Source organism: Cynara cardunculus, unplaced genomic scaffold (assembly GCF_001531365.2).
Source record: "Cynara cardunculus var. scolymus isolate 2C unplaced genomic scaffold, CcrdV1 Un_Scaffold_4324, whole genome shotgun sequence".
Lineage (NCBI taxonomy): Eukaryota > Viridiplantae > Streptophyta > Magnoliopsida > Asterales > Asteraceae > Cynara > Cynara cardunculus.
In genome coordinates, this window is record NW_020201838.1 from 9113 (window position 1) to 36172 (window position 27060).

Consider the following 27060-nt stretch of genomic DNA (forward strand, 5'->3'; position numbering starts at 1 on the left):
ATTAAAGTTTTTGTATTTTTTTTAAATCCTTTTATGGTATTATCATTCTCACTCAATAATTTATGATCATCGTGACTTTGCAATCTCATAGAATACATATTTTAAAGGCCGTTTACTAAAAACTTATCCGATAAGTATTTATCGGTAAAATTCAACACTATTAGTTACTTATTGGGTAAGATTTTCGTCAATCAAAACGGCACTGTATGCAAGAATTTACATTATAAGCTCTTACCGTGGTAAGAGTCGTCGCCTTCACTTACCGGGTAAGACTCTTGTTCCTTGTCTTGCTCTTACCGGGTAAGATTTTTGGTTTTTGTCATATTCATCCGATAAGGTAATATGACTTGGTAGGCGCTTACCTGGGTAAGCGTTTGGTAAACGGACCCTTAATGATAATTTACTTCTCAACAAAACATAACAAGATGATACATGGTTCATCTTAAATTTTGAAAACTATATACCATTTAATAATAACGAATAGAAAAAGTATGACGATATAGCATTCGACATTATGTTTACCACGCTTTTATTACTTAAATTTACCGATATAAAGGCTAGGTATTGTGACTCTTTCTCGTAGGTTTCAGAGCCACTTGAGATATTCCTATCTTTGATCTTTAGGTACCCATGGATCAGGTCGAGTATGCATAAGCTAGCTCAGACACCCACGATTACCGGTTTTATTTTACATATATAAACCTATCTTGCAGAAAATTGGCATATATGTTGATAAGTCATCCTTAGAGAGATCGGAGAATACATAATCCTTCTTACGCAAGGCGTAGCAGTGGATTCTGTTTCTCAAGCTTCCAGTACTCAAAATTATCGAACTAAACCTATCTTGCAAGAACTTGACGTGGCGATAGGCCATCCTCAGAGAGATCGTAGAACAAATCATCACTCTTACACAACGCATAGACAATGTCCACTGTACTTGGTCTTCTTGAAGGATCCTTATGTAAGCAAGCGATGGCGATTGACATTACATTCATGACACTGTCAATTGAGCATGATTCTTTCAAAAGAACGTCATCCATAAAATCTCCCAGCTTATATTTATATTTGTCCTCTATTCCGTTGAAAATTTCATACGCTTCTACCCACAAAGCCTTTCCATTGTCATCAACTGCCTCCCTCCCGGAAATGAGCTCAAGCAAAACAACCCCGAAAGAGAAAACATCCATTTTCGTAGAGACCACACCATCCGATAGGTACTCAGGGGCGATATATCCTTGAGTTCCAACAATATGCATTGTTATCGCATTGCATCCTGATTTAGCTAGCCCAAAATTGGCAATCTTGGCTCGCATGTTTGCGTCCAAGAGAATATTGCCACTCTTGACATCCTTGTGCACAACTCGGGGCCTAGTGTGTTCATGGATGTACTGAAGACCGTTAGCTACATCAACGGCGATTCGTAGTCTCGTTTTCCAACTCAGCTTCTCCTTCTTACTTTGATGCAGTTGTGTATAAAGAGATCCATTTTCGAGATACTCGTAAACCAGATAACAATTTGCATCTTCAGGGTCTATACAAAATCCCTCCAACATCACCAAATTGCCATGGTTTATCTTCAAATTGAAAATGAAAGTAAAATTAGTTTCATTCTGATACAATTTATTCAATTATATATATATATATATATATATACACACACACACATACATAATCTTTTTCACCATTTTTTTCTCTAATTTGTGTATCCACGTTTTAAATCACATGTGATAAACTTCGTTTAACATATGATAATATAAATATGAATATAAATGACGTATTATCACATGTGATAATATTTACATCACAAAAAGATCTATAAACGTAAAAATATATAATCACATATTATTAACAAAAACATCTACAATTATCACATATGAATTGATCATAGATATCATATATGATACAGATACTTGATGAAAATTATGAAATTATTTTATCAATAGTATATCTAGTTTTTTTTTTTACATAAAACTTAGATAAAAAAGTATTAATTAATTAAAATTAAAAAAATCTAAAAAATATGATGAAATTTTTAATGTTTTATTAAATTTAAAATGATAATTATCTTAATTTTTAATTCTTTTTATATTATTGTTTATTAATATATTATATAATCTATATTTCTTCTGATATTCTCGTAAATTAATTATCTTTTTATATAATATTCCTCATAATATATATATATATATATATATATATATATATATGGTTGGGTTTACATGAGACCAAAGATTTTTTTGTAAGACCTGTAAGACTAATTTATGTTTATTGATCAACTTTATAAGCTAATGATTTAATAGTCTAAAGTTGCACGGTGACAATTTTGTGATTATTGAGAAGTCTCGTGACAATTTTGTGATTATAAATGTTCATATTGTAGATCTTATCCAAGAGTTGAGAATTGGTCTTACAACTCTCACGAAAAATTCTTGATTTCACATAATCCCATATATATATATATATATGATTGGGTTCACGTGAGACCAAAAGTTTTTCGTGAGACCCGTTAGACCAATTTATGTTCATTGATCAACTTTATAAGCTAATGATCTAATGGTTTAAATTACACGTTGGCAATTTTGTAATTATTGAAAAGTCTCGTGACAATTTTGTGATTATGAATATTGGGATTGTAGATTTAATCCAATAGTTGATAATTGATCTTATCGGTCTCACGAAAAAAACATTAGTTACATATGATCCCGGTATATATATATATATATATATGTGTGTGTCTGATGTCATACCCATCCACCACCGCATAAAAGAAAAAACAATGAATGAAGCCGACCCATATGACTTTTTGTATATTTAAAAACACTAAATGTTATCATTGAATATTGAAGATAACTTTTTAAGGCTCTATTTTTTGTTTATTTATATATTCATATGTCGCTCCCTCCTTTTGCTTATTTTAATTTTTTATTTACAAAACAGAATCTTTATTTTTTTTAAAATATTTTTTAAAAAAAAGACCGGAAATACAATATGTTTTATTATATTATATTTAATTAAAAAAGGCAACAACAATTATAAGTTGTAAAAACTTGGGTCGAAACACAACAAATTTACATTCAAACTTTTTATACAAGACAAAACTCTCTCCATATATATGATTATATATATATATATATATATATGTGTGTGTGTTGGACACCGATGAAACCACATTTTTTATAAGACATATTTTTTTATATGGAGGTTTCATGTATTTTTTTTAATAAAGGTTCGACGTCCTTTTCATGTGAATGGTGGTCGTTCTTGTAGAATTTCAGTGTTTTCTTGTAAAAGCCTTGACAAGATCAACTCATCCAAGTATGATCTCAGATATACAAGTATATATACACGAAGAATTGTGCGAGAAGGAGAATTATGGTGAGAAGTATAAGAAGGAATCTGGATCCTTGATCACCTTTAATCTCAAACTCATCCATGAATCGCGATTGATAAATTAAGGGATCGATTCGGTGCATTTCATCCTCATGTGCATCCAAGGATAAATATCTCTTCTTACGCTTCTCAACTTGACTCTCCTTCTCAACGGAACCCAACCATATATATAGAGAGAGGAAGAATCATGCAGGAATTTAAATATTTTGCGAAAAGACGAGAATTTTCAATATCATATATGATTACACTCTTTTGGATGCGTCTAATCATATATAATTAAGCGTCTATGTGTTGTCAATACAACATGCGTTTAATCACATACGATTAAGCTTGTGTTATCATTTGTGTAATCTTATATGATATTGAAACTTCTCATCTTCTCGTAAAATATTTAGCTTCTCGTTTGAACATATCCACATATATATATATATATATATATATATATATATATTAAAAAAAACTAATCATCAGTGAATAAGACATTCATATTACCTAACCTAAGCTTCTTTAATTCATTATTATCATAGTCGTCATCCTTGCAAAAAGGTTTTTGTTGGGTTTTTCTATTTTCAAAATTTTCCGTCCACAATGTACAAAATTTAATTAATAAAAAACTTGTTATAAAATGAATATTTAAAATTTTACAGCAAAACACTGTAAAAATAACCTTTACATTACCTGTGAAGATTCAATTTTTTTTATCTTTCACAACATTTTGTTATGAAGTTTCAAATATAAAAATCTTATCTCACGAAAATAGTCTTTTATCTCACTTGAATCTGTATATGTGTATATATATAGAGAGAGATGAACGATCAAATACAAACTACTTAATTTGTACAAATCGTGCAAACCTCATTCAACCAATCATAATTTTTCATTTTGTTCATTTTTTTGTAATTATGAGAGGTTGATTAATCATTTTTATTGTGGAAGGTCTTAATTATCTTTATTATTTTAATTTTAAAGAAATACACGAAACAGTTTCATTAAAATTTCATTAAGTATTATATGAAACAATTTCATAATCATATATGAAACAACTTTATCAGAACAAGATGAAACAATTTCATGAAAAAATTTCATAAGATTAAGCAATGAAATCGACGGATGAAGAGTTTGGTTTGCACGGTTTGTACAAATTGGATGGTTTGCATTTGAGGGCTCATGTTAACGAAAAGAAGAGTGAAAGATGTATGATGAAGTGATGTACCTTTTGCAAGATCTTGAGTTCTTCACAAGCATTCCATTTCATCTTCTTGATTGCATACTGCTTCCCATGAAGACAGCCCTTATAAACAGACCCTCCCATCAACCTTCTTTCATCAAAACCATCTGTTGCTTCCTTCAAATCTTGGATTTTATACACTTCATACTTATCCAAACAATCTGAAACATCAGCCATGAGAGACTCTCCCACTTTATCAAGCTTCTTGCTTTCTGCATCAGCATACTTGTTTTTCCCTGCCCTCTTCTTCCACCAAGATTCTCTATAGGCCAACAAACCACCCATCAAGATCAGCAGAACTCCACAAATCCCTACTCCAATTCCCAATCCGATAACCTCCCCTCTTCTTCGATCACTCCTTCCGCCAACCGAAGTGTTAACAGTCGGAGCCGGCTGTGTGAGCACAGGAAGCTGCGAAACGGGCACGAAAACAGTCTCGGAAGGCCGAATCCCATCGCCATTTGCTTCAACTATCGAATTTACTGTCACCCCAAATCTTGAAGCAATTGCAGCTATGGTGTCAGATGGTTGAAAAACATAAGAAATCAGATACCTGACTTGATTCTGGAGTTGGGTATCTGTTGGGCACTTGCAAAAGATCGGAAAGATGACATCTTCACCTATGGTGAGGTTCGTAGGGACAAGGGTAGGATTGACAATTTCCACAGCTTGGTAGGTTGTGAGGTTGTGAAAGAGGGCAGTAGAAACAATATAAAAGGTGTCACCTGCTTGGATGGTGTAGTTGAGTTTAGCATAAGAGAGGTTCGTAGTGGTGTTAACTGAGTTGCATGAACAAGTGACTGGGATAAAGAGGGGTTGGTTAGGGGAAAGAGGTGAAGTTAGGGAGGTTAAGTTGCTGGGTTTGGCAATCGTCGGCCGGCTCACATTGAAGAGGTCACCGATGGAGGCTAGGTCGAGTTGGTTCGGACCCATGGCTTGAAAGAAGACATAGGTTTGGCAAGAGGGTGCGGTTTGGTTAGAGTTGCAGGCATAGCCAGTGGTGTTTGAAGGTAGGGATTGGGGTGATGAGAGTTGGAAGAAGAAAAGGAAGAGAATTGGGAGGAGGGTGAGGGTCATTGTGTTTTGGGAAATGGGATTTTGGTGTTTGGTGATGGTGTGGTTTTTAAGAAGGGGAGCTTGGTGATTTCAACTTGACCATCAAATCAAGTCATTTGGGAGTCTATTCAAAAGTGGTTGGGGCCACTCTTGGTCAAACCATGGTGGCTAAAGTCCACAAAACTCTTTTATCATCATCCATGGCTGCCACAAACTACATTCTTGGTCCTAATTTATAGCTTAAATTTTGGGTTTCATCCTTAAAAGGTATTTCAAGTATATTATTGGTTTTTGTTTTGTGCTTATATAATTGGATTCTCGTGAGTGAGAAGGGGGAGTTAAAGATGAGAAACGTAAGAAATAATTTTTACCTTTTGATACATGTTAGGATGGGATGCACCGAGATGCACTGGATCAATCATCGCATCAAGTATGATTCATTGGTGGGTTTGGGATTAAAAATGATCAAAGGTTCAGATCTCTTCTTACGCTTCTCACCTTAACTCTCATTCTCATACGATTATTCGTCGTATAAAAGATTGGTCTCTTGAATTTACACGGTTAACTTGAGATCCATTAACTCCATCTTACGCCCTTTTACGTTAGGGGTAAATTTGTCTTTTTAACTTATTCTCTTAATTTTTTTTTAAAAATAATTAATGTTATATATTGAATATTAAAAATATAAAAGAAATTAATATTATATATACCGTGAACAATGATTCAGTGCCCCCTCTCATGATGAATCTGTGCTCTCCCTCTGGAGACAACCCCAACCCCAACCCCATGAAAGAATTTTGAAATAATAAGAAAAGAACATGAAAGAATAGAAAATTCGCTATATTTTGATGCAAAATTCATTTTCAAAAAATTAGAGTGAAGTTTATTTTTGGTCCCTAATGTTTGTCAATTTTGACGGTTTTCGTTTTTCAACTTTATTTTCTCAGCTTTGTCCTTAACGTTTGTCACTTTCAAACAAATTTCATCTCTCATTCTAACGGCCGTTAACTTTTTCGTTGAATCCAATTAAATGAGGGGTATTATGGTCATTTTATGTTTTTGCTATTTTTCTTTTAAAAAATTAATTAAAATATTTTATTATTTATACATTTAGTGTATATGTATACATACACAAATATAATAGGAAAATTGGCCAAAATATACTAGTTTATAGTACGCTAACAATATAACCATTTTTTTTAGAGTATTTTCACAAAATAGCCTTTCAAATCGCCCTTGGGGGCGATCTTGACTTATTGGGGGCGATCTTGACCAGAATGTACGGAGAGGCCCATATGTATTTGATTTGGGGAACAAAAATTAGATATTATATTTGATCATGACTAAATTGCCCCAGAAAGCCCCACATTACCCCCCAAAACGATTTTGACCCTTATTTTGTCTTCTAGTGAGGACAACCTATGATACAATTAGTTGACACCTCAGGGGCGACTTTTATGATATATAAATGGTGTAATGTTTTCTATAAAATTATATTATTCTACTCTCACAACCCTTAGCCCTTAAACACAATATACCATCACAAGTTTAATTATCTTCATTCTCAACAAAACATTAGCATGCCATTAAATTAAGAAACGGAACATGCTCTTCTTATACGAATTCTATTTTAAGAAATCATTTTTTTAAAGTTAAATTTAAAGTTTTGTGATATAAAAATACTTATTTTAATATTTGTTATTGACATATGATATACATAAGATTTAACATGTTTTGAAAATGTATTTCAAAAAAATAAACATTTTTTAAGTTATATATCTTTTTATTAAAAGCGGCAGAAAAATATATTAATAACTAAAACATTTTTTAAAATCATTTAACGTGTTTTTTAAAACATATATTTCTCAAAATGAAAATAGCTAAACAAGTAAATTTGGAATAGGAAAAAAAAGTTCAAAAACTTTTAAGTAATATAAAATTAATTTTCAAATAGTTTTTTTTAATTAACTTGGATATCCAATCCGTATACGAGCCGACTAATCTCAGCACTACCACCCGCTTGACAAATAGTCCCGAGTCACTGTATTTGAACCTACGTGACTAGGGGTGCTAATGAGTTGGGTTGATCAGGTTGAAGACATTTGAACAATCCAACCTAATCTTGCGGTTTGAAAAATCTTAACTCAACCCAACTCAAACCAAAGTGCAACCCAACCATATCCAACCCGTACGGGTTAGTCGGGTTGATACTTTGGCACATTAGAATATTATTCTAACCTAGAATATGTTATTTCTCTACTTATAATTTCTTTTTCATCGTCAATCATTTGATACAACTTATCCATATTTTTTACGTATATCACATTCAGTTAATTTTCTCAATTTACATATGTTCACAGTTACTGAACATATATATGAATAAGTTATATAGAGATGTGAATAGATTGAAAATATGTGTATATGAAAATCATACATGATAAGTGTAATTGTCTAATGTATATATTAATATAAGTTCAACAATCATATTAAATACAAAAAATAAAAGAATATTGGGTTCATCGGGTTGGGTTGAGTTCAAATAATAGTAACTCAATATCAACGGTTTGACAATTTTACAACTCGATTAGACATCGGGTTGCTTCGGGTTGGGTTATTTCATATTGGGTTGGTCGGGTTTTTGAACACCTCTATCCGTGACCACAAAAGGATTTTTATTTCTCAATAGATTCAAACCTGAGAACTTCAAATATTTTTTTTACCTTTAAAGTCTAAATTCAAACCAATCATACACCAACTCATGGTTTCAGATAGAATTTAGGATTAATGTTAGAAAAATAACTATAAATAAACAAATAAATTATTATAGAAATTTCTTGCAAAAAGCAAGAAGGGAATGGAGTAACTTTTTGGGAGTCTTCAATCTTGACTTTTAAATTTACAGCAAAATTGAAAGCGACATTTCCACCTCAACGTATCAAATACTTTTACGTTAATAATTTCAATATTTTTTATAACTAAATTATATTTTATGTTCACTTTTACATTTTTCAAAAAAATGTTTACAGTTATATATAAAGGGTTGGGTTTCGATAAAAATGTGAGAAGCGTAAGAAGAGATCTCTATATTTGATCATTTTAATCTCATATTCATCTATAAAATTGCGATTTAGAGGAGAATTGATCTGATACATCTTATTAGTGTTGATCTTCAATTAGAATGATTTCTTCTTACCTTTCTCACTGAAATCCAACCCTATATGTAAATAGTATAAAAACCCATGTTTTAATAAGTTATTTAACAAAGCAGTGCTAAGATATATTACCACTGTAACATTACACCAAGGTCGTAGCTTTATCTTCAAACGTACCGCAAAATTCCACAAGTTGAAATTGATATCGAGATGTCATACAGTTGCATCCCAACGAAGGGGTTGGAAAATGCTGGTCTAAAATTATATGCCTCATATTTTCGAGCTACGAAACTGGTTACACCTTATATTATTAGATATTACAGAAGCATGACTTGTCATGAGGTGTAATGATAAGAAAGAAGACGACGGTTTCACAAATGACGTCTTTTCGTTATCACAACAGCATAATTCAAGATGTGAATCAATTCAACAACAGAAAGTCTATCTTATACTTGACTTTTTTGAACGGAAATATATACAATAATTGATACAAATGGTACAATCATTAAAGCATTATTTTTCATGATTATGTGATAATAGTTTTTAGTAAAATATTTTATAAAACCTTCAAGAACATTTCAAATTCATATCTATGGGTTTATGCAGGTTGAGTTGGACGGTTTACAACATTTTTATAATCCAACCCAATTATGGCGGTATGGAAAAATCTCAACTCAACCAACTCATTCAAAAGTATAACCCAACCCAAATCTTGCGGGTTGAGACGGGTTAGGTTGGGTTGGGGGTTAGTAGTTGCATAAATTTAACGACTGAAATAATAAAACTTAAGTTTATAGATCATACTATAAAACGTTCTATCTAAAAAGATTACAATAGGTTTATAGGACGTTTTTGGACGTTTCAACAAGTGTTTTAGATTGATCTTTATGTAAAATGTCGTATTAGTTTTTTTATAGAAACATTTTGAGAAATGTTTCATAAACTCATCTATTTATAGGACACTTATGTTCATATGACACATTTTCAAGTCGTGTCGTATAAGATAACTAATACAACACTTTATTTTAAAAGCGTCATAGAATTTGTTAAGACACACAAAATCATCCTATAATAATATTGTAACTCTTTGTAAATAAGACATTTTTTCTTGTTTCGTTCTATAAAGTATCATATTAGAACGCTTATACATTTTAGGCCTCCTATAAGATCTAATGTTATTGTAGCGAAATGTTATAACTAAGCATTTTCTTTCCACTAAAGTACAACATAAAATGACGGGGGTACTTAGATTGATGGATTCATTAACTAAATATCTATCAATATCATTCATATTTTTCAACGTATCAATTTGTTGTTGGTGCAAAAAAAATTCAATAATTTTCCCAATTAATTAGTTTATTTGTCATCATTTTTTGATCGTGAATCTCTTTTGGTAATCTATACGTTTAGTTAAAATAAAATAAAACATAATATCAATAAAAGTTATACAAAATTTATATATTATTAATATATACACATAATAAACATATATATATATATATATATTTATAAAAATTACATACTAGCGGCGGGTTGGACGGGTTGAGCTAGGCCCAACCCAATTTGGTAATTGTTCATAATAAAATTGGGGCGTTGAATGGTTAAGGGGGACCTAAGACAAAATCATTCAGATGGTTTTAGAACTATTAAGAGGCGAGCCGAATCTCGTGTATCATAAGAGATTTGCCTTTTCTATTGATTCATAGGGACTGGATCCAAAACAATTCTTGGATGGGGTATTCAACTCCAGGTATGAATGAAGAACGACATCTTTATTGGTTTTATTGGTTCTACTTCCTATTTTTTATGAAGAGAATGAATCTTTTTATCGAAGGATCAGAAAAAAAAGGGTCCGGATCTCCTGTGAGAATGATTTGGAAGAGTCAAAACCAAAAATAATGGTATTTGCTAGTAACAACATAATGGAGGCAGTCAATCAATATAGATTGACCCGCAATCTGATTCAAATCCAACATAGCACCCATCGGTACATAAGAAATGTATTGAATTGATTTTTATTTTTATTTTTATTTTTTTGTCAAACAAGATTCACCTCTTAACGATTCAGAGACCGCCTCTTAATGAAACTACTAAGACGTAAACAAACAACCCTTTAATTTACATTATCTAACTCCTTATAATAATTATTTTTATTAAATTTTATGGTTGATTTAAACTTATTTTTTATAGTATAAAAAGGGTTATATCATGACTTTCTTGAGTCTTGGCTTGGATATCTAGAAAGCAAATGGAAAATGATCACTATTTCTACTTGGACAACTTTTATGCTCCACCCTTTGAAATGTATTTACAATAAATTTGACAAATTTTCAAATAATAATTTTAATTAAAAATTAGATATTTATATGACATCAAAAGAAAAGGGAGTAAACTACAGTTTTGGCCTATGTGATATACACAAAAATTTGGAACCGGTTTTTAAAACGCAAAAACTATAAAAGTAATCGTTACATTTTACAGTTTGATCTGATAATTATCTATCTGATCGACCTTGTTTCTTGTTTTATTTTATTAAATATAATACGATACACACATGCGTTAAACACGTGTACAATTAGCCACCAAATTCCATCAGAAGTGCTTCAAAGGTCGCGATATCTTTTAACATACCCATCTCGAATAAAAATCACATATCCCAAATTTCCATGTCCCTCAATCATATGAATACACATAAGCAGAGAAAGAATATAAACATGAATTAAATAAATGAAAATATGATGTGTCTTAATTTCATTGGTGGGACATGAATAAGACGTATAAATGTGGAGAGGTGATAAAATCAATAAACTCCATGACGACCATAACCAGATTTTGTTTAATATGGACCAAAACCACTTGGCATTAAATTTTAATATTGGAAGTTCTAGGGACAAATTGGAGATTTCACATGCATCATCTCTCAATTTTGCAGTATTGAGATTCTTGGTCCTTTTCATAGCAACTCAATTTGGAGGATATCGAGGATGTACTCACTCCGAAACCTAATAATTTATATATATATATATATATATATATATATATATATATATATATATATTAAGAATGTGCACACTATAAAACCTTGTACATTGTATGCCCTGGTCTTCCAAAGTTGTACGATGACCAACGTCAAAATCATTGGGGTAAGCAAAATGCTCCAATTTCGTGTTTGCCTCAATCGACCAATCAAACAACAGTCATAAGAAATCACAAATATCCGTTGCACATATTTTCTGAAATGATTGTATACAAAACGAAAAAGGAGCTTTTGGCTACCTCAAATCCAAAAAGCGTTTTACATATACAAGAGGTAGTATTCTGTAATATTTAACTCCTTTTTTGACGTTAAATACGATAGAATTATCTATCTCTTCATTATATCATCTTCAGTCACGGTGAAATCCCAAAGATCCCCATATTTCTCGTTGAAGTCCCAAATATCCATCGTGTTGTAGTCCGATATTAGCTTGTCTCGAGCACCCCTCTCCATGTTGTAAATTTGTGGCTCGAAGTTGTACGCCTCACTCGGTTTGTCCATCTCGATTATGCAAAATACTACGATGAATATGGCGGCCCCAATGTACAAATACTCACCCTGCAAATGTAAACATTAATATCGTTGTCACCAAAAAAGATGAAGTCCCACATCAGCTATACACTGATTATCAAACCTGTATATATGTAAGATCCTCCTGTCTTTCTATAGGGGTATATTTCGTACGCTAGACAGGACAGGACATGATAAAATAAAAACTTGTTGTGGTGCAACAATGAGACCAGGACATGACTGAATGGGACAAAAATGCAGTTTTCTTGTCCCACCAAAATAGGTTAAACAAAAACCACAAAGATGAGACAAGACAGATAAATTACTAAACTATCCTAAATAAAAACCTTCCACAATCTCACTCACGATGGGTACCAAAAGCACCCTAAGGGCTCTTTTAAAGAGAGATTGGAAAGGTTCCACATATCCTAACATAAATAAGTAGTTCATAAATATCAAATACTTTCTTTCTAGCTTTCATTGTATTCTTTAACGCATTCAGATACGCCTTAAGAAGAAAAGTTTCGAGTTAGTCTAACCGGAACATTGAGGTACATCCCAAGAGCCACGGAGGGGAGAAATAGCCACGAGATAAGACCTGGTGCTCGCAAAAGAAGATTCTTGTCAGTTTAGTATCATCAATGGAATCAAAGGGTCATTGGCCCCACGGTATATGGGTTACCAGTAAAACCCAAACCCGACCTGGCAACCTCCCTGGAGGCGGGCAAGGGATCATGTGTGAGTTTTGCCGTGTATAAATATATACTTCAGCAAAAGTGTTCAGCTTGAACAATATTTTAGATCATGATCCGGAATCCTTCCCACACCCAGATTCAAAAATGCAAACAAGTTATCAGAAACGGGAGATGTACCTTGGAAACCAGTGGGAGGATCAATTGCTGCATAATCTTCTGCTATCGATCCCCAAAATGTTGCTGAAATGTGAACTTAAAGCATTAGACCAGCAAACAATGATATGATCAGAAGTATTCAATTCCATTCTGAACATGGAGTCCACCATGTCGTTAAGATGGAGAACTTAACCAAGAATTCCTGTTTTTCATCGCCAATCGAACCACTGTTCGCAACACAAGATTCGACAACTTTTTGGCCGTTTTCTTCCGTTTATGGTGCATGCAGATTGAAGATGCTAAATGAAAGAAAATGGAACAATTGGTTTACACCATTTTCAAATTACTTCCTTTAGGGTTATTAGTTTAAACATAATATTCTTACATTTGTCATCTCCTTCATTGTATGTGTGGTGTCCATCATAAACTCCATAGATGAAATCATCCTGCACCAACACCAGAATCAGTTCATAAATTGAGTTCCACCATAAGCAACTAAACAGAGAGTGATTAAAAGCCAAACTGAAGTACGAATTTTCCTATGAAAGTATAACCATTTATAAACCTAATGAATCCAAACCAATCTTCATGTGTTCTTTCACATATGAAACAAAACGTGTGAAAATGCAGCGTTTATTGGAAGGCCTGGGCCTTATGCTGATGACTCATGGTAAGAAAACAGAGCAAGCAGCATCAATGAAAAGGAAAGAACAAATTGTGCAAAGTTTCAGCAACAACCAATCAAAACATAAAACCTCACAGAAAACAATGATTCGATGACAGAGCACTTCACAGATACAAATCAAACATATTAAGTTGGATTCGAAATCTACAAGTTCAAAATCGACTAAAATTTCAAATTAAGGAATAAATTGGAGAGAAAAAAAAAACATACGTCACTAACGCCAGTGTTGTCCCACCGATCTACAGGATCTTCATTGATATCAGGTTCGATATCAGTCAATCCAGCTGCATTCAATCTCCTTATCCCGTTTCTGCCATTGTTGTAGCTTCTATATCTGACTCCAAATGACGTATAACAAATTGCATTGCTTGAAACCCTAATCCCGTCGGCAGATTGTTGGGATTTAGCCACGATTTTGGGGATTGAATTTGATGCAATGGATAAAGCAGAGAGTGGTTTTGGTGAAACCCCCGCCATTTTTGTTTAGCTTCTAATTGTGTGGCCTTTGGTTTTTCGGATTCTTCACGGTAAGATGATGCTCACGTCACTGCTTGGTGAATGTTTGTTATGTCAACCTCAAGTAAGATGGTACCACGTATGTTTTTATCATTTTCTTAAAAATAAAATATACATTATTGACGAATTCATTATTGAAAATGAAAGTTAAGATAAAAAACGTAATAAGTGATTTGTATACTTGATTATATCTTTAATCTCAAACTCATCTATAAATCGTATTTGATACAGATATTCATCTTAATACATCTCATCTTGATGCATCTCATTTTAATGTCCATTCAAGGGTGGAGATTCTTTTTTAGGTTTCTCATCTTAACTCTCGTTCTCACTGGAATCTAATCATTCATTAGTTATTTTCATAAGCGGATTCAGAAAAAAATTCAAATGGTAAAAACATTTTAACTATAAAAAATAAATCTATAAAAATTTCTCACAAAAATATTAAATATTTTTTTACCCTTTTCTTCCAATTTTTTTAAATTAAAATTTTAAAAATAAAGAAATTTGCCAAATGCAAGGTTTGAACCCCGTTTTTCCACCGTAACACAACAACATACACCAACATTGTCACCGTAAACTTATGTCTTTAGTTTAGTTTTGCAAAATACAAGAAACGCAAGAAATAAAGCAAGTGAATTTTCACGCCTCTAAATCTTTTTCCACTACATCGGCTCGATGGAGTGGGAGCTAATGCACCCTTCCTCTCTTTGTAGGTCCGCTTCTAATTACCTTCTATTGGCTATTACCAGTCTCGTCCCCATATTCCTTTTAATTCCTTCATCATTTGTTTCCATCTTCGATGACACTTCCCACTTCCCTGCTTCGCTCACCTCTTCAACCCCACGGTGCTGGAGGAGAGGGAGAAAGGACCATTAGTTTTAGGTGTTTCTTTGACAAAAAATACTGGAAAAATATAAAATGACAAAACTAACTTTGATTTGATTGTAGTTAACAGAAAAAACATATGGTCGTTCATGAGAGAAAATCCAAAACAAATTACAAATGTCGTGTAGTTATTTGTAATAAATTCAGTTGATAAACGAAATCTATCAGACCAATTTTTGTAATTAACGCTTTGTTTCGATGTTTTGTAATCTTACCCACGATGAATCTGAAAGGTAAAATACTATGTATTGAATAAAAAGTTAAAAAGTACGAAATTGCCGCTGAATACACATTTGTCATTTAAAGTAATTTCTTGCATAAGCCTTGACTACACGTATAAACGTGAAAACTCCACATGAGTACCCAAAAAAGCTACGAAATATGCATGTAAAGGTTAGTATATTTCAATCATATCGTCCAATTGAAACTTTATGCCCTACTTTTAAATGGGATATATAATACATAAGTCGATTTAGGGGTTGTTTGAAAAGACTGAATATATAAGGTTTATCGCTTATATGGTCAAGCTATTCGGTTTGTAGGTAGGAGTGCACAAAAATAGACCAAACCGTCGACCTACATAACCCAACCAAAAAAATAGAGGCACTAAACTCAACCGATCCTAAGGTTAATTTGATTTATAAAATATACAAACCGATGAAGGTAGGGTCAGTTATGGGTTAGGTCCATGTCAAATCGAACCAACCAACCAAATCCGACAATTATAATGATTAAAAATTTCATATTATTAATTATTAAATGTCTAGTAACAGACAGGATTACATAGTCCATTAACAGTTCGATATTCTAGTCCCTACTTTAAAATTGTAATATTCTTGAATGATTAAGTAACCACTACTAATATTTGAACCACAATGGTGGTGTCTGATTGGTTTGAGCTTGACCTTGACTCCAAAGGTCAAAAGTACCTGGAGGTTTCAGGTTCAAATCCAAGGAGGAACAAAAATTCTCTTGTGGCCATAAAGGTTCAAATGCGGTGACTCCAGGCTATCTGCAAAACAGGTGGTCACCCTGAAATTAGTCGGCTCGCATAGCGGGTTGGATATCTAGGCTAATAAAAAAAAACTACTAATATTTGCTTTTTATTGGTTTGACGTTGTAATATAATCATCTTATTAGATATAGCCTTCAAACCACTCAACCCAATCTATGATTGGGATCGGTTGTTCAAACTGTCCAATCCAACCCATGTGGACCCCCAGTTGCAGCTTATTCCTTGAGCTTAACTGAAATACATGAATATGCACTCGACCATTATTATTCTACTACCACCTTACTCTCAAACTTGCAATTTGTGCCCTCAAAGCATAACATAATACTGTTGGAAATAAGAAAAGTTATGGTGGTCGACAGTGGTCTCTACATTTGGGTTACGACTGTGGTGAATATGGAGATGGGTCACGATGGCTACGGTGCTTGTTTAATGACTGTAAATAATAATTTAATTTAATCGACAATCATAAAAATATGTGATTTTCTGAGCACGGGTTACTTCCAAATGCTGAGTTGAAACCAAGCTCAGAGTCAAGTTTTATCACGTATTCTCAAAAGTTTAACGCCAAGAGCATCAACAACATAACCTAAAGACCCATATTTTTGTCAAGTTATATTACTAACAGTTTTGCAATCTAGTGGTGTAAATGATGCGAGTCGAGCTCGAGTATCACTATACTCGACTCGAACTCGAAACCCAATTTCCAAGCTCGAACTCGACTCAAAAACTCGCAAGCTGTAAATATCAAAGCTCGAATCAAACTCGATAACTATTTCTCAAGCTCGAACTCGAACTCAAATCAAGCTCGTACTAAACTCGAATCAGGCTCGAACAAAGCTCACTCAATGAAATTTATGAAAAGTTAGGGTTTTTCTCTTATAAATTTTAAAACTTAAAAGGTTTTTTACAAAACTAAAGGATTAATTTCAAACTTCATCATCAAAAAGACAATGTTAGAAATTCTATTCATCTCCCTCTTTTTTTGTAACATTTTTTCCCTTCCTTTACCATATTTCTTCCAATGTGGGACAATTTCACTAACCCTTTTTATAGTTTTTCTTTGTCTTATCTTAATTTTGATTTTAATAAAAAGTAATTGATTAAGTTTTATAATTAAAAAATACATAATTTTGTTTAAATATCTAAAAGTATAGGACATTTTTATTATTTATATTTTACAAATTTTATCATAAAAACTGATTATATTTTAAAGCTAATTATATATAAAATAATCGAGTATCTCACGAGCTTTTCGAAGTCGAGTAACGGGTAGCTTGACTCGACTTGTTAATATATCGAGTCAAGCTCGAGTTCGAGTTCGAACCGAGCCTATTCAAGTCGAGTGTTGACCGAGCTTTGATCGAGTCGATCTCGAGTAGTTCGCAAGTTGTCTTGTATCATTTACACCCTAGGCAATCGAAATTTCGAATGGCATCTTGAAGCATAGACTCGATGAGACTGGACTAGACATGACTACATTAATTGCTTGTCATGCGATTGACAGGAGTAGAACAAGACAGTCATAATTGTCTGTCTTGGTCTGCCAAGACAGACATGACAAAACAAAACTGTTAAAATGTTCTTTGTTATATAATAATTATAATCGACGTAAATCAACTTAATTTTTAGGAAGTCTCTTTTAATACATCATACTCGTTGACATTCGTATTTGTTCGGTTATGTTGAACGAATGGATATAAACAAGTCTCTGTTTATGTTCGTTTGGTTCATTTATAACCCTAATTACAACACATAATTGATTTTTAATGAATTCAAATAAATACAACTTTATGACATCATAAATCTATTATACAAATAAGTAGAAATCGAAATTGAAACCCATCAATTTCATAAATATAAATTGATTTATTAACTTCCATTTGTTAGTGGGAGGGACTAATTTTTAATGAAATGATAAACACGGGGACCAAATCTGTAATTTATTCAATATTCTTTTTCATCAAACACAGGTTATCCGCAATCGGAAACCCGTCCCTGAACTGCAACCGCCGGAAAATGGAAGCCCAACCGTCGCATCCCTTTGAAAACATGTCATCTCCTCCGTCGCTCCGTTGCTCTCATCTCCATTTTCAGATTTTTGATTCCAGAGACCGTCACGTGCTCCCTCTCTCCCATTCGCTCTCTGTCTCTATTGATCTCTTAGTAGTAGGAGTTCGCTTTCTGCAATCGAAAAGTTTGCAATTGACGAGGAGAAGGGGATTTTTGTTGTCTAAATTGGAAAAAAGAGGGAAAACGGATTCGAGGTCCTAAAACTCGGTAAGTGGTATTTCCTTTATCAATAGCAATTGAAACAACTCCTGTAAATTGATGTAAAATATCTGATGCAAAACGATCCCGATATTGCTACTTGATGATATGGAGTTCAATGTAGTAATTAAGTTTTAAAATCATCCATATTTAGTTAATTATGCATAAAACTTTCTTGTTGGAATGGAAATTACGGAATTACGTTTAAATAGAACTTATGGTAGTATTCAAGTGTGTTTATCATATTTAGTGTTTTGGCTTATAATGTTATCTAGAAGAACCAGAAAGGAAAGTGTAAATATTGTCATCATCTATTCAAGATTATGTGATATTTGTTGCTCAAAATGATTAAAATTAAGGTGCGTATGTGTCATGAATTGCATTAATTTGCCCCATGAATGTTGTTTGCTATCACAAGTTTAAAAGGGTTTTTGCTGATTTCAAGTGAATAGACATCTATATTTTATGTTGCTTGAATTTTGTTCTTCTATGTGGTTACAAGAATGTTAAATGTTATTCTATTCTAAGGAGTCATGTTCTTTCTTGGATTCGTTACACACTACTGTCTGCCGGCCTCCAGTTGATTCATATTGTCACAAGTCAAGTGAAAAGGATATCTTATGTCCGTTTTCTGCACGCAAAAGCAACATAAATTGTCCATCTTTCTATTCTCTGCTTTATCACTTCCATATTTGTGAGTTATTCGTAATTCTAGAGTTTACCCTTGATTTAATCCAACCGATGAAGAATAGTTATCCTTCATAGTGTTAGTATTTCTGATCAAATTTGTATAGTTTTCATACAGGCTTGTTATAATTGCGTGTTGGATATGATGGCTTGCCAGACGCGTTATAATTATGGTATCCTATGGGTTATTGTGCTGCTTTCAAACAACATCGAGTCATTTAGTTGGTTTTTCTCCAGTGGAAAGATTAATTCTATTGAGAAACCTTCAGAACTGCCCGATGCTTCTCATGATATCGTTGCTGATTTCTCCATGGAATCCTTTAATAGCAAGAAGGGAATGACATTGGTCGAAAAAGCTAGGAGAAAGGCTGCTTTGACTAATTCTTGTTGGCAAAATGCATATCAAAATCTATTTGCAGGATGCTCAGAGATTCTAGCGGAGGAAGATCAGCGGTCTAGGCTGGCTTGGCATCTTAGTGATTGTTTTCAGAAGGAAACTGGGAGGTCTCCTTTTCCGTATTGTGATGTGAAAACTACCATGAGAAATTGTCTCTCAAGATTAGATCAGGATGCTCATAGGATTTATCTGGAGTTCTATCTTGAGACCAACTCCATTTGTCATCAGTTACAGTTGAGTTTCTTCTTCCCCTTTTGCTTTCATATTCACACATGAATATACACATTTAGATACAAGTACTGCTCTAAACAGTCTTTTTTGGTCGTTAGATTATTGAAAAACTTTATTTACTCTAATGTATCCTGCTAGACATGTGTTGTCTGGCATTACTTGCTCTATGTGTGTTACGTGTTTTACTTTTTTGTATGTTTAATGCACATACTCATTATGTTTTCATTCCTGACTTTTTCGTGCTTCTTCCACCATATTTTAGTTGTTACTCCTTCCACCTGTTTGCTCACATGCTTGCACAATGTGGGGTCCTTCACTGAAACAGGCGCTCTATCCTGTTGGGGTTGAGGTCAGGTCTGCGTACATCTCACCTTCAATCCCTACTTTCAAGTGGGATTTACTGGGTTTGTTTGGTTTGGTTTATTGTTTATAAATAAAATCGCTTTAGAATAAAATGGCACGTGTTCTTCAATAACCGAAAAAACATTTTATGGGTGCTCTACAAAGATGACAAGAATTGAACTTTCTTGTTGTAGGACTGATGCTTTCAAGAGACAAACAGAAAGATTGGTGAATGAACTGAAACGGTCTGCTGAATCTGCAGAGGATAAGTTAGAGAATATTGAAGAGCAAGCTGAACGTTTGTTGCATAGTTCAGATCATATTCACGACTCTTTGGCTTCTATTGATGTTCAAACTCAACAAGTGGCTCAAACATCAAAAAACGTTGAAGAACGTGTTAGTATTGTGTTAGAGCATTCACAAACAGTCTATGAACAATCTTTAAGAATAGCAGATTCTCAATTGGAGCTGCGTGATGGACAAATAAAGATGAATGAAAGGCTGGATGAAGGGATGTCAATGCTTAATGAATCTGCGAATAAGCTGGGCGAAGAAATGAACAATTTAAGGAATGAAGCTGTTGAAATAGAAAAAGAGATTGGTAAAGTCGGAGATGCAATGTTTATGAAGATGGATACTTTACAAATCAAAGCTGATGATATTGAGAACATAGCAGAAACTTCATTAGACAAGCAAAAGCAACTTCTTGACAGCCAGACTGCTGCCCTTGAGGCTCTCCACACCATGACAAGTTTTCAGTCTGAGGCACTAGAAGAGAGCAGGTAAACCAGAAAAAGACCTGTTCTCATCAAACTCAACATATACATGTACATGTACATATACATATACATATACATATACATATACATATACATATACATATACATATACATATACAGGGAGAGGTTCATTTGAGAAGTGGCAAGTATTTGAGAAATAAAGAAATGATCCTAGCCCTTCATATGGTCAAGAGTTTGCGGCTTTGACTGGTTAAGATTTGCGGCTCTGACTGGTCAAGATTTGCGGCTCTGACTGGTCAAGCGAAAAATAGAGAGGTAGTTCCATAACTTTTACAAATAGGCGACAAAGTAGTTCATATGTGAATCAGTTAATTAGTTCATATATGTTCATATGTGAATTAGTTAATTAGTTCATATGTGAATCAATTAATTAGTTCATATATGAATCAGTTAATTAGTTTATATGTGAATCACACAGGTTCATATGTGAATTAGTTAAATAGTTCATATGTGAATTGCATGGATTCACATATGAACATATAGTTCATATGTGAATCGCACGGCTTCACATATGCACTTGTTTTGCTGCCTATTTGTAAAAGTTACAGAACTACCCCTCAATCTTCTGCATACCATGCGAGGAATTATCCGGTGCTTCACAATCAAAGCCGCAAATCTTGACCGGATGAAGGGCTAGGATCACTTCTCTACTTCTCAAATACTTACTGCTTCTCAATTGAACCTATGGCTACATATACATATACCAATTATTTTACGAATTATTCGTGGTGAATAACCTTGAATATTATTGATCATAGATATGCATTTTCATCATGTATTTCTTATTATGAATGATTTTCATCTTGAATATCAATCATGGTATTCGTTATGAATAAAGCATGTATAGTTGGATCTCAAAGTATTTATGGTTCTCATTTGAACCTGCCCTATATATATATAGAGGAGATCAAACAAGAACAACGTCAAAATAATAGAATAGAAGGGCAAAATCGCATTTGATTTTGCACTGAAATCACATGCGATTGCGGAACAAGGTTGACGCAAGGGTGTGTGGGTGACTTGGCCCGCGTCCTAGGTTGCAGCAAGGTCGCGCATAATCACATGTGAATTCACACGAGTTTAGTGTAAATCACACGTGATTTAGCCTTCCTCGTGTTCTCTTATTTGGTTACTGTTTCTGTTTTAAATTCTCTCTCTCTCTCTCTATATATATATATATATATATACACACACACATGTATAGCAAACCAAAAACTAAATGGACCTGGTAAATTCCACATAGAAGTAGGGTCTTTGTGTAGGAAGTACACAAATCTTGGGGTAGAGAGGCTGTTTTTTCGTGAATGTATGTGTATGTATTCACATATATGCATAGGTGAGTGTATGCTCCAAATGGTACTAACTGTCTTCCAAATTTTATTATAGAGGAACTCTGCAACGGTTGATTGAGCTTGGTCATAATCAACAACAGGAACTCATACAAAGGCAAGAACAACTTAAACAAGCTCATGATCATCTAGTTGAGAATTCAAAAACTATATTGGCTGCTCAGGTGGTCCTTCATTATTTAGTTGCTTTTCTTTGGATTCTTATCTATTTGTTGCTTGTATTATCGTTTTAAATAACACGTTTATGTTTTGATGTTCATGTTTGATAGGAACTTTTCGAGTCAAAGCAAGCAAGCATGTTTCTTGCAATCGACAAGCTTTTCACTCTGCACAACGCAATTTTGCTGGAGTCACGAGTCATCAAAGCTTTTCTTGTATATTCTATCTTAATCTTCACTCTATACATGTTTACAAGTACAAAACAAACCTACAACGTGAGACCCAGGCTATATATGGGTAAGTTGGCTACTCCCTTTGTCCCACATAAGTATCCATATTTCTATTTTTGTTTGTCCCAAAGTAAGAGTACACTATCAAACGTAAGTGCCTACTTTCCAATCATACCTTTAATTATGAGATGAAGCAATTCTTTACTCTCTCTATTATCAAGGGTAAACTTGTCATGTACTTGATTAAAAACATTAATAATTACACATATCTAAAACTGTGTTCCGTTTTCATTCTGGACATTATTGTGGAAGCGTCGGTGTCCGGGCTTGGTTTGCGCACCTTGCCTAATCCCATGAGCCCTGAGATAACAGTCGTGAAAATCCCCAATGGCCCTAAGAAGACTTGAACTAGAAAATGTCTTTTGTTTTTGTGCTTCTTTATCTTACAAATGTCTTTTGTTTTTGTGCAGGCTTATGTGTGACGTTCTTGATTGAATTTATAGTACTTCGATATGGAAATGACATTGAACAACAAGCATGGATTATCAGCATTATTAGGTCAATATTCATGCTTCTTGCATCATTCCAACTTCTGTATGCGATTTACACATACAGGTAAAGATAAAGATTGTTTCCCATTAGTTTGACATTTGGTTAGAAGCTGCTTTCTAATATATCACTTCTTGTACAAATTCAAGCAGAGACTACGAGACATTGAACCATCAGATGCTACGATCGCTAATTGAGAAGGTTAACGGCATGCAAGGAAATAAACAATTATTATGCGACGATGATAGTGATGTGGACTGGTCTTTATGGGTTGATGATGATTTACCTGAAGATGAATTGGAAGACCTTGACTATACGCTCCCAGAACACTTTGGAGAGGCTTCAATCACCACTTCAGTTTCTAGAGATTATAATCTTCGTAACCGTCGTCTATAGCTTGAAGGCCAGGCCGTATACAAGGCAAGATACTTTCTCATCAGTCTGTTGATCTTTTCTTGAGATTATAATGTTTCATTGTTTTGTGTTTTTTGGGAAAAACTCTAGACATGTTCTATCTGATATATATAAAATATACCGTTTGTTCCAATCTCTTTGTAACCAAATGAGATCAGTATATCTCACTCGAAAGTAGGGTCTAGAAGTTCCAATTCCTATGTAAACCAACCGAGTCTTGGAACTTCTAATTGCTTTGTAAACCAAACAAGCCCAATGTATCCCACCCAGAGGTGGGGTATGGGGAGGGTATGATGTACGCATACATGACCTCTACCTCAGAGTGCATTTGGTATGCCAGACATGACCGGACAGGCAGACATGAATCACATGATAAAACAAAAACTTGTCCCACATATGGTGTGGCATTTAGACAGAGACTAACTTGACAAGGTGGGACAAAAATGCACTTTTTTTGTCCCACCAAAGTGGGTGAAACAAAATCAGGGAGATGTGTCAAGATTGATAATTATTTACCTAAAACCTTACTCAATTCTCATCCACCAACCTCACTCTCACACGTTTAGTCGTGTCCTCCGGTCCGTCTACATACCAAACGCACCCTCAAAGTGTAGAATGGCTGATAGGTACACACAAACACATGATCCATAAAAAATCGTAATGTCTACTTATATTTTTATTATTGCATTATTGGAAACTCATGGGATTAGAATCTAGTAGGAATACTTTGCTCATGCTTGAAAAAGTTACCAGGATCAACCATGGTCTTCACCTTTACCAGCCTGTTGAAATTATTTCTGAAGTACTTTGGACCCCAACTACTACTAGCTTCTGAATAGCTTGTGCCTACTCCCAGATCAAGATCGTTATAGTTCAAACAGGCCATTCTAGGATAGTTGGAAACATAAGAAGCCATGTAGCTGTACAAGCTTCTAATCCAACTTATATGTGGTGATGTTTCATCTCCATCCCACCCAACCAGATATTCGATCATATATAATGATCCGAGTCTATGTGGGAACGGAATAGCCGATTCTGGAATCTCATCCATCTTTCCTCCATATGGGGTTAACACCAACAGCGCCATTCCTGCTTCTATTTTCTCATTGTAAAACTCCCAAATCCCTTCAAACCCCTCTTCAGGAATCGGATGTGTTGCAAAATCTGATTTCGCTTTGAAAGAATTCTTCGGCATGGCAGTTCTGTTCAGAAGTATTTCTGGAGGTTCTCCGTTTCTGAAACTAGAACCGAATACCACAGATTCTATCCAGCTCATTTCCGTACAATCTTCTCTTGCCAAACCCAACTCAGGGAACTTTTCTTGCATCAATACAAGTAATCTTTCGATTCCACCGATAAAAAGGGTTTCAAAAGTTGCTCTTATTGTTCGATTTCCCGTTTCTGGATTGACCACACTGAACATCAGAACTCTAATATCGAGATCTTTATCTATCTTTGGTGCAACATATTGCCACTTTTGGATAATTTTGGTTAGATTTTGTTCCAAGATTCTATCAATTGAAAACACGGTCACTGTTTCTGGAACGGAAACCAGCTTCATCTTCCATGAAAGAATGATCCCGAAACTAGAACCTCCTCCTCCTTTAATAGCCCAGAAAAGATCCTCGCCCATTAATTTTCTGTCAAGAATCTTGCCATGAACATTGATGAATCGAGCATCGATTACATTATCAGCTGCTAGACCGTATTTTCTCATCATTCCACCATACCCTCCACCACTTACGTGACCACCGAGACCTAATGCATACCAAACACCTGCCGGAAATCCAAGATTCCTACTTTTCTGTGCAATCGCATAGTAGAATTCACCTAAAGTTGCCCCAGCTTGAACCCATGCTGTGGCACTTTTAGTGTCGACCATTATGGATCTTAGATTTATAAGATCAAGAATCACAAATGGTACTTGTGAAACATATGACAATCCCTCGAAATCATGGCCTCCGCTACGAGTCCTAATCTCCAATCCATTCTTCTTGGAGCAGTAAACGACCGTTTGGATTTGGGATTCGTTAACTGGTGTAACTACGAAGAGTGGTTTTGGAGTTGAAAGTGATGTGAATCTGAGGTTATTTATAGAGAATTGCAAGACTGATGTGTATGAAGAGTTATTCGGGCTGTAAACAACTTTAGAGATCAAATTCGAGCCATCAGAGTTATCAATAAGACACCGGAAAAAGCTTCCATCATCGGTATTTGCCAACAGAACTTGACCTACACTTAAAACTAACAAGAACAGATGAAGAATCAGATGTAACCAAGAAAAGGGTGTTTGAGTCTTCATTTACTTGTCTTTCTGCTATCAGAAGCGATTAAAATACATTTAGATATCAAAATTCAAGATTCTTTTTCAACTTGCAGGTTGATCCTCAAGAAACTGCAACTGGGAAAGAAGGTTGACTTTTTGGAAGTTAGTAAGCTGTCTCCATCTCATGCCAGCACTCATAGAACACCTATACTGAAAAAGGTTTGACTTTCTGGCAAAATTCTTATTCTATTGAAGTTGTGCCTTTGACCATGGAGGCAAAGGATGTTTGAGTGGTTTCTTCTAATATAACTGCTTTAGAGGATGCCCAAATATAAAAAGAAAGTCAAATCAGATAGTCCCCATGTTTTGAGATATGCTTTGAGACCATCTCATCTTTCATAAACACTTACCCGGTAAGCACTTATCGGTAAAATTCAATAATATCATTTACTTACTGGGCAAGATTTTATTTACTAAAACGCATCGTATGCAGCAATTTATCCCGGTAAGTGCTAACTATGGTAAGAGTCATCGTCTTCACTTACTGGGTAAGACTTGAGATTTTTGTCTTTGCTCTTACTGGGTAAGATTCTTAGTCCATGCCATATTCATCCGATAAAGTAAAGTGACTTGGTAAGTAAGTGCTTACCCGGGTAAGCGTTTGGTAAACGGCACCTTAGTACCGACTAATTTATCTGGCGACCACGAATTATCTAAAGTTATAATAGGTACAAAAGTTCTGACAGCGTCTGGATTTAGACCGAAGAAAAGTGGGTGTCTTTGGAACCACCAACATCATAAGTTTTGTAATGTTTGACAAATCTTATTCTAGTTGTTAAATTTATTTGTTTGTACAAGTTTTGAGATTTGGAGAAGGTTACAAGTAGTTGCAACAAAGAACACTTCATAGGGTAATTTTGTACTTATCTAATTAGAAACTTCAAATACATTTTTTTTATCGGATTTTGCTTCGGGTTGTTGAACGTCGTGATAATCATTTTGAAAACACACTTCAAACCCGTTAAAGATTTGCTTTTATC

At 34.1% G+C, this 27060-nt stretch overlaps 4 protein-coding genes across 4 annotated transcripts; 1 reads left to right on the top strand and 3 right to left on the bottom strand.

Annotated features, from left to right (window-relative positions):
• Positions 1–499: 499 nt before the first annotated feature.
• LOC112503997 (serine/threonine receptor-like kinase NFP) lies at positions 500–5695 on the bottom strand. Its single transcript, XM_025107961.1, has 2 exons — positions 4604–5695; positions 500–1574 (listed from the first exon to the last, which is right to left on the bottom strand). The coding sequence occupies exons 1-2, from the start codon at positions 5693–5695 to the stop codon at positions 840–842; spliced, it is 1827 nt and encodes a 608-aa protein (XP_024963729.1). The 3' UTR covers positions 500–839.
• Positions 5696–12009: 6314 nt separating this feature from the next.
• LOC112503996 (photosynthetic NDH subunit of subcomplex B 5, chloroplastic) lies at positions 12010–14458 on the bottom strand. Its single transcript, XM_025107960.1, has 5 exons — positions 14120–14458; positions 13610–13670; positions 13246–13308; positions 12913–12971; positions 12010–12421 (listed from the first exon to the last, which is right to left on the bottom strand). The coding sequence occupies exons 1-5, from the start codon at positions 14384–14386 to the stop codon at positions 12191–12193; spliced, it is 681 nt and encodes a 226-aa protein (XP_024963728.1). The 5' UTR covers positions 14387–14458; the 3' UTR covers positions 12010–12190.
• A 4034-nt stretch (positions 14459–18492) lies between these two features.
• Positions 18493–23737, top strand: LOC112504000 (protein GAMETE EXPRESSED 1). Its single transcript, XM_025107964.1, has 7 exons — positions 18493–18605; positions 19402–19913; positions 20448–21035; positions 22440–22566; positions 22672–22858; positions 23262–23406; positions 23493–23737. Exons 2-7 carry the CDS (start codon positions 19426–19428, stop codon positions 23734–23736), a joined length of 1779 nt encoding a protein of 592 aa, XP_024963732.1. The 5' UTR covers positions 18493–18605; positions 19402–19425; the 3' UTR covers position 23737.
• Positions 23738–24436: 699 nt separating this feature from the next.
• LOC112503998 (berberine bridge enzyme-like 15) lies at positions 24437–26064 on the bottom strand. Its single transcript, XM_025107962.1, has one exon. It carries the CDS (start codon positions 26054–26056, stop codon positions 24461–24463), a length of 1596 nt encoding a protein of 531 aa, XP_024963730.1. The 5' UTR covers positions 26057–26064; the 3' UTR covers positions 24437–24460.
• Between the last annotated feature and the right edge of the window lie 996 nt (positions 26065–27060).

Excerpts from the sequence above, each read along its gene's own strand:
- LOC112503996 (XM_025107960.1), bottom strand. The coding sequence starts at position 14,386 with ATGGCGGGGGTTTCACCAAAACCACTCTCTGCTTTATCCATTGCATCA. Across the intron at positions 12,972-13,245 it reads TCCTCCCACTGGTTTCCAAG|GTCTTATCTCGTGGCTATTT; the intron begins GTACATCTCCCG and ends TGCGAGCACCAG. Across the intron at positions 12,422-12,912 it reads GGATGTACCTCAATGTTCCG|GGTGAGTATTTGTACATTGG; the intron begins GTTAGACTAACT and ends TTACATTTGCAG.
- LOC112503997 (XM_025107961.1), bottom strand. The coding sequence starts at position 5,695 with ATGACCCTCACCCTCCTCCCAATTCTCTTCCTTTTCTTCTTCCAACTC. Across the intron at positions 1,575-4,603 it reads AACTCAAGATCTTGCAAAAG|ATAAACCATGGCAATTTGGT; the intron begins GTACATCACTTC and ends TTCAATTTGAAG.
- LOC112504000 (XM_025107964.1), top strand. The coding sequence starts at position 19,426 with ATGATGGCTTGCCAGACGCGTTATAATTATGGTATCCTATGGGTTATT. Across the intron at positions 22,859-23,261 it reads GAGACCCAGGCTATATATGG|GCTTATGTGTGACGTTCTTG; the intron begins GTAAGTTGGCTA and ends GTTTTTGTGCAG. Across the intron at positions 23,407-23,492 it reads TATGCGATTTACACATACAG|AGACTACGAGACATTGAACC; the intron begins GTAAAGATAAAG and ends AAATTCAAGCAG.
- LOC112503998 (XM_025107962.1), bottom strand. The coding sequence starts at position 26,056 with ATGAAGACTCAAACACCCTTTTCTTGGTTACATCTGATTCTTCATCTG.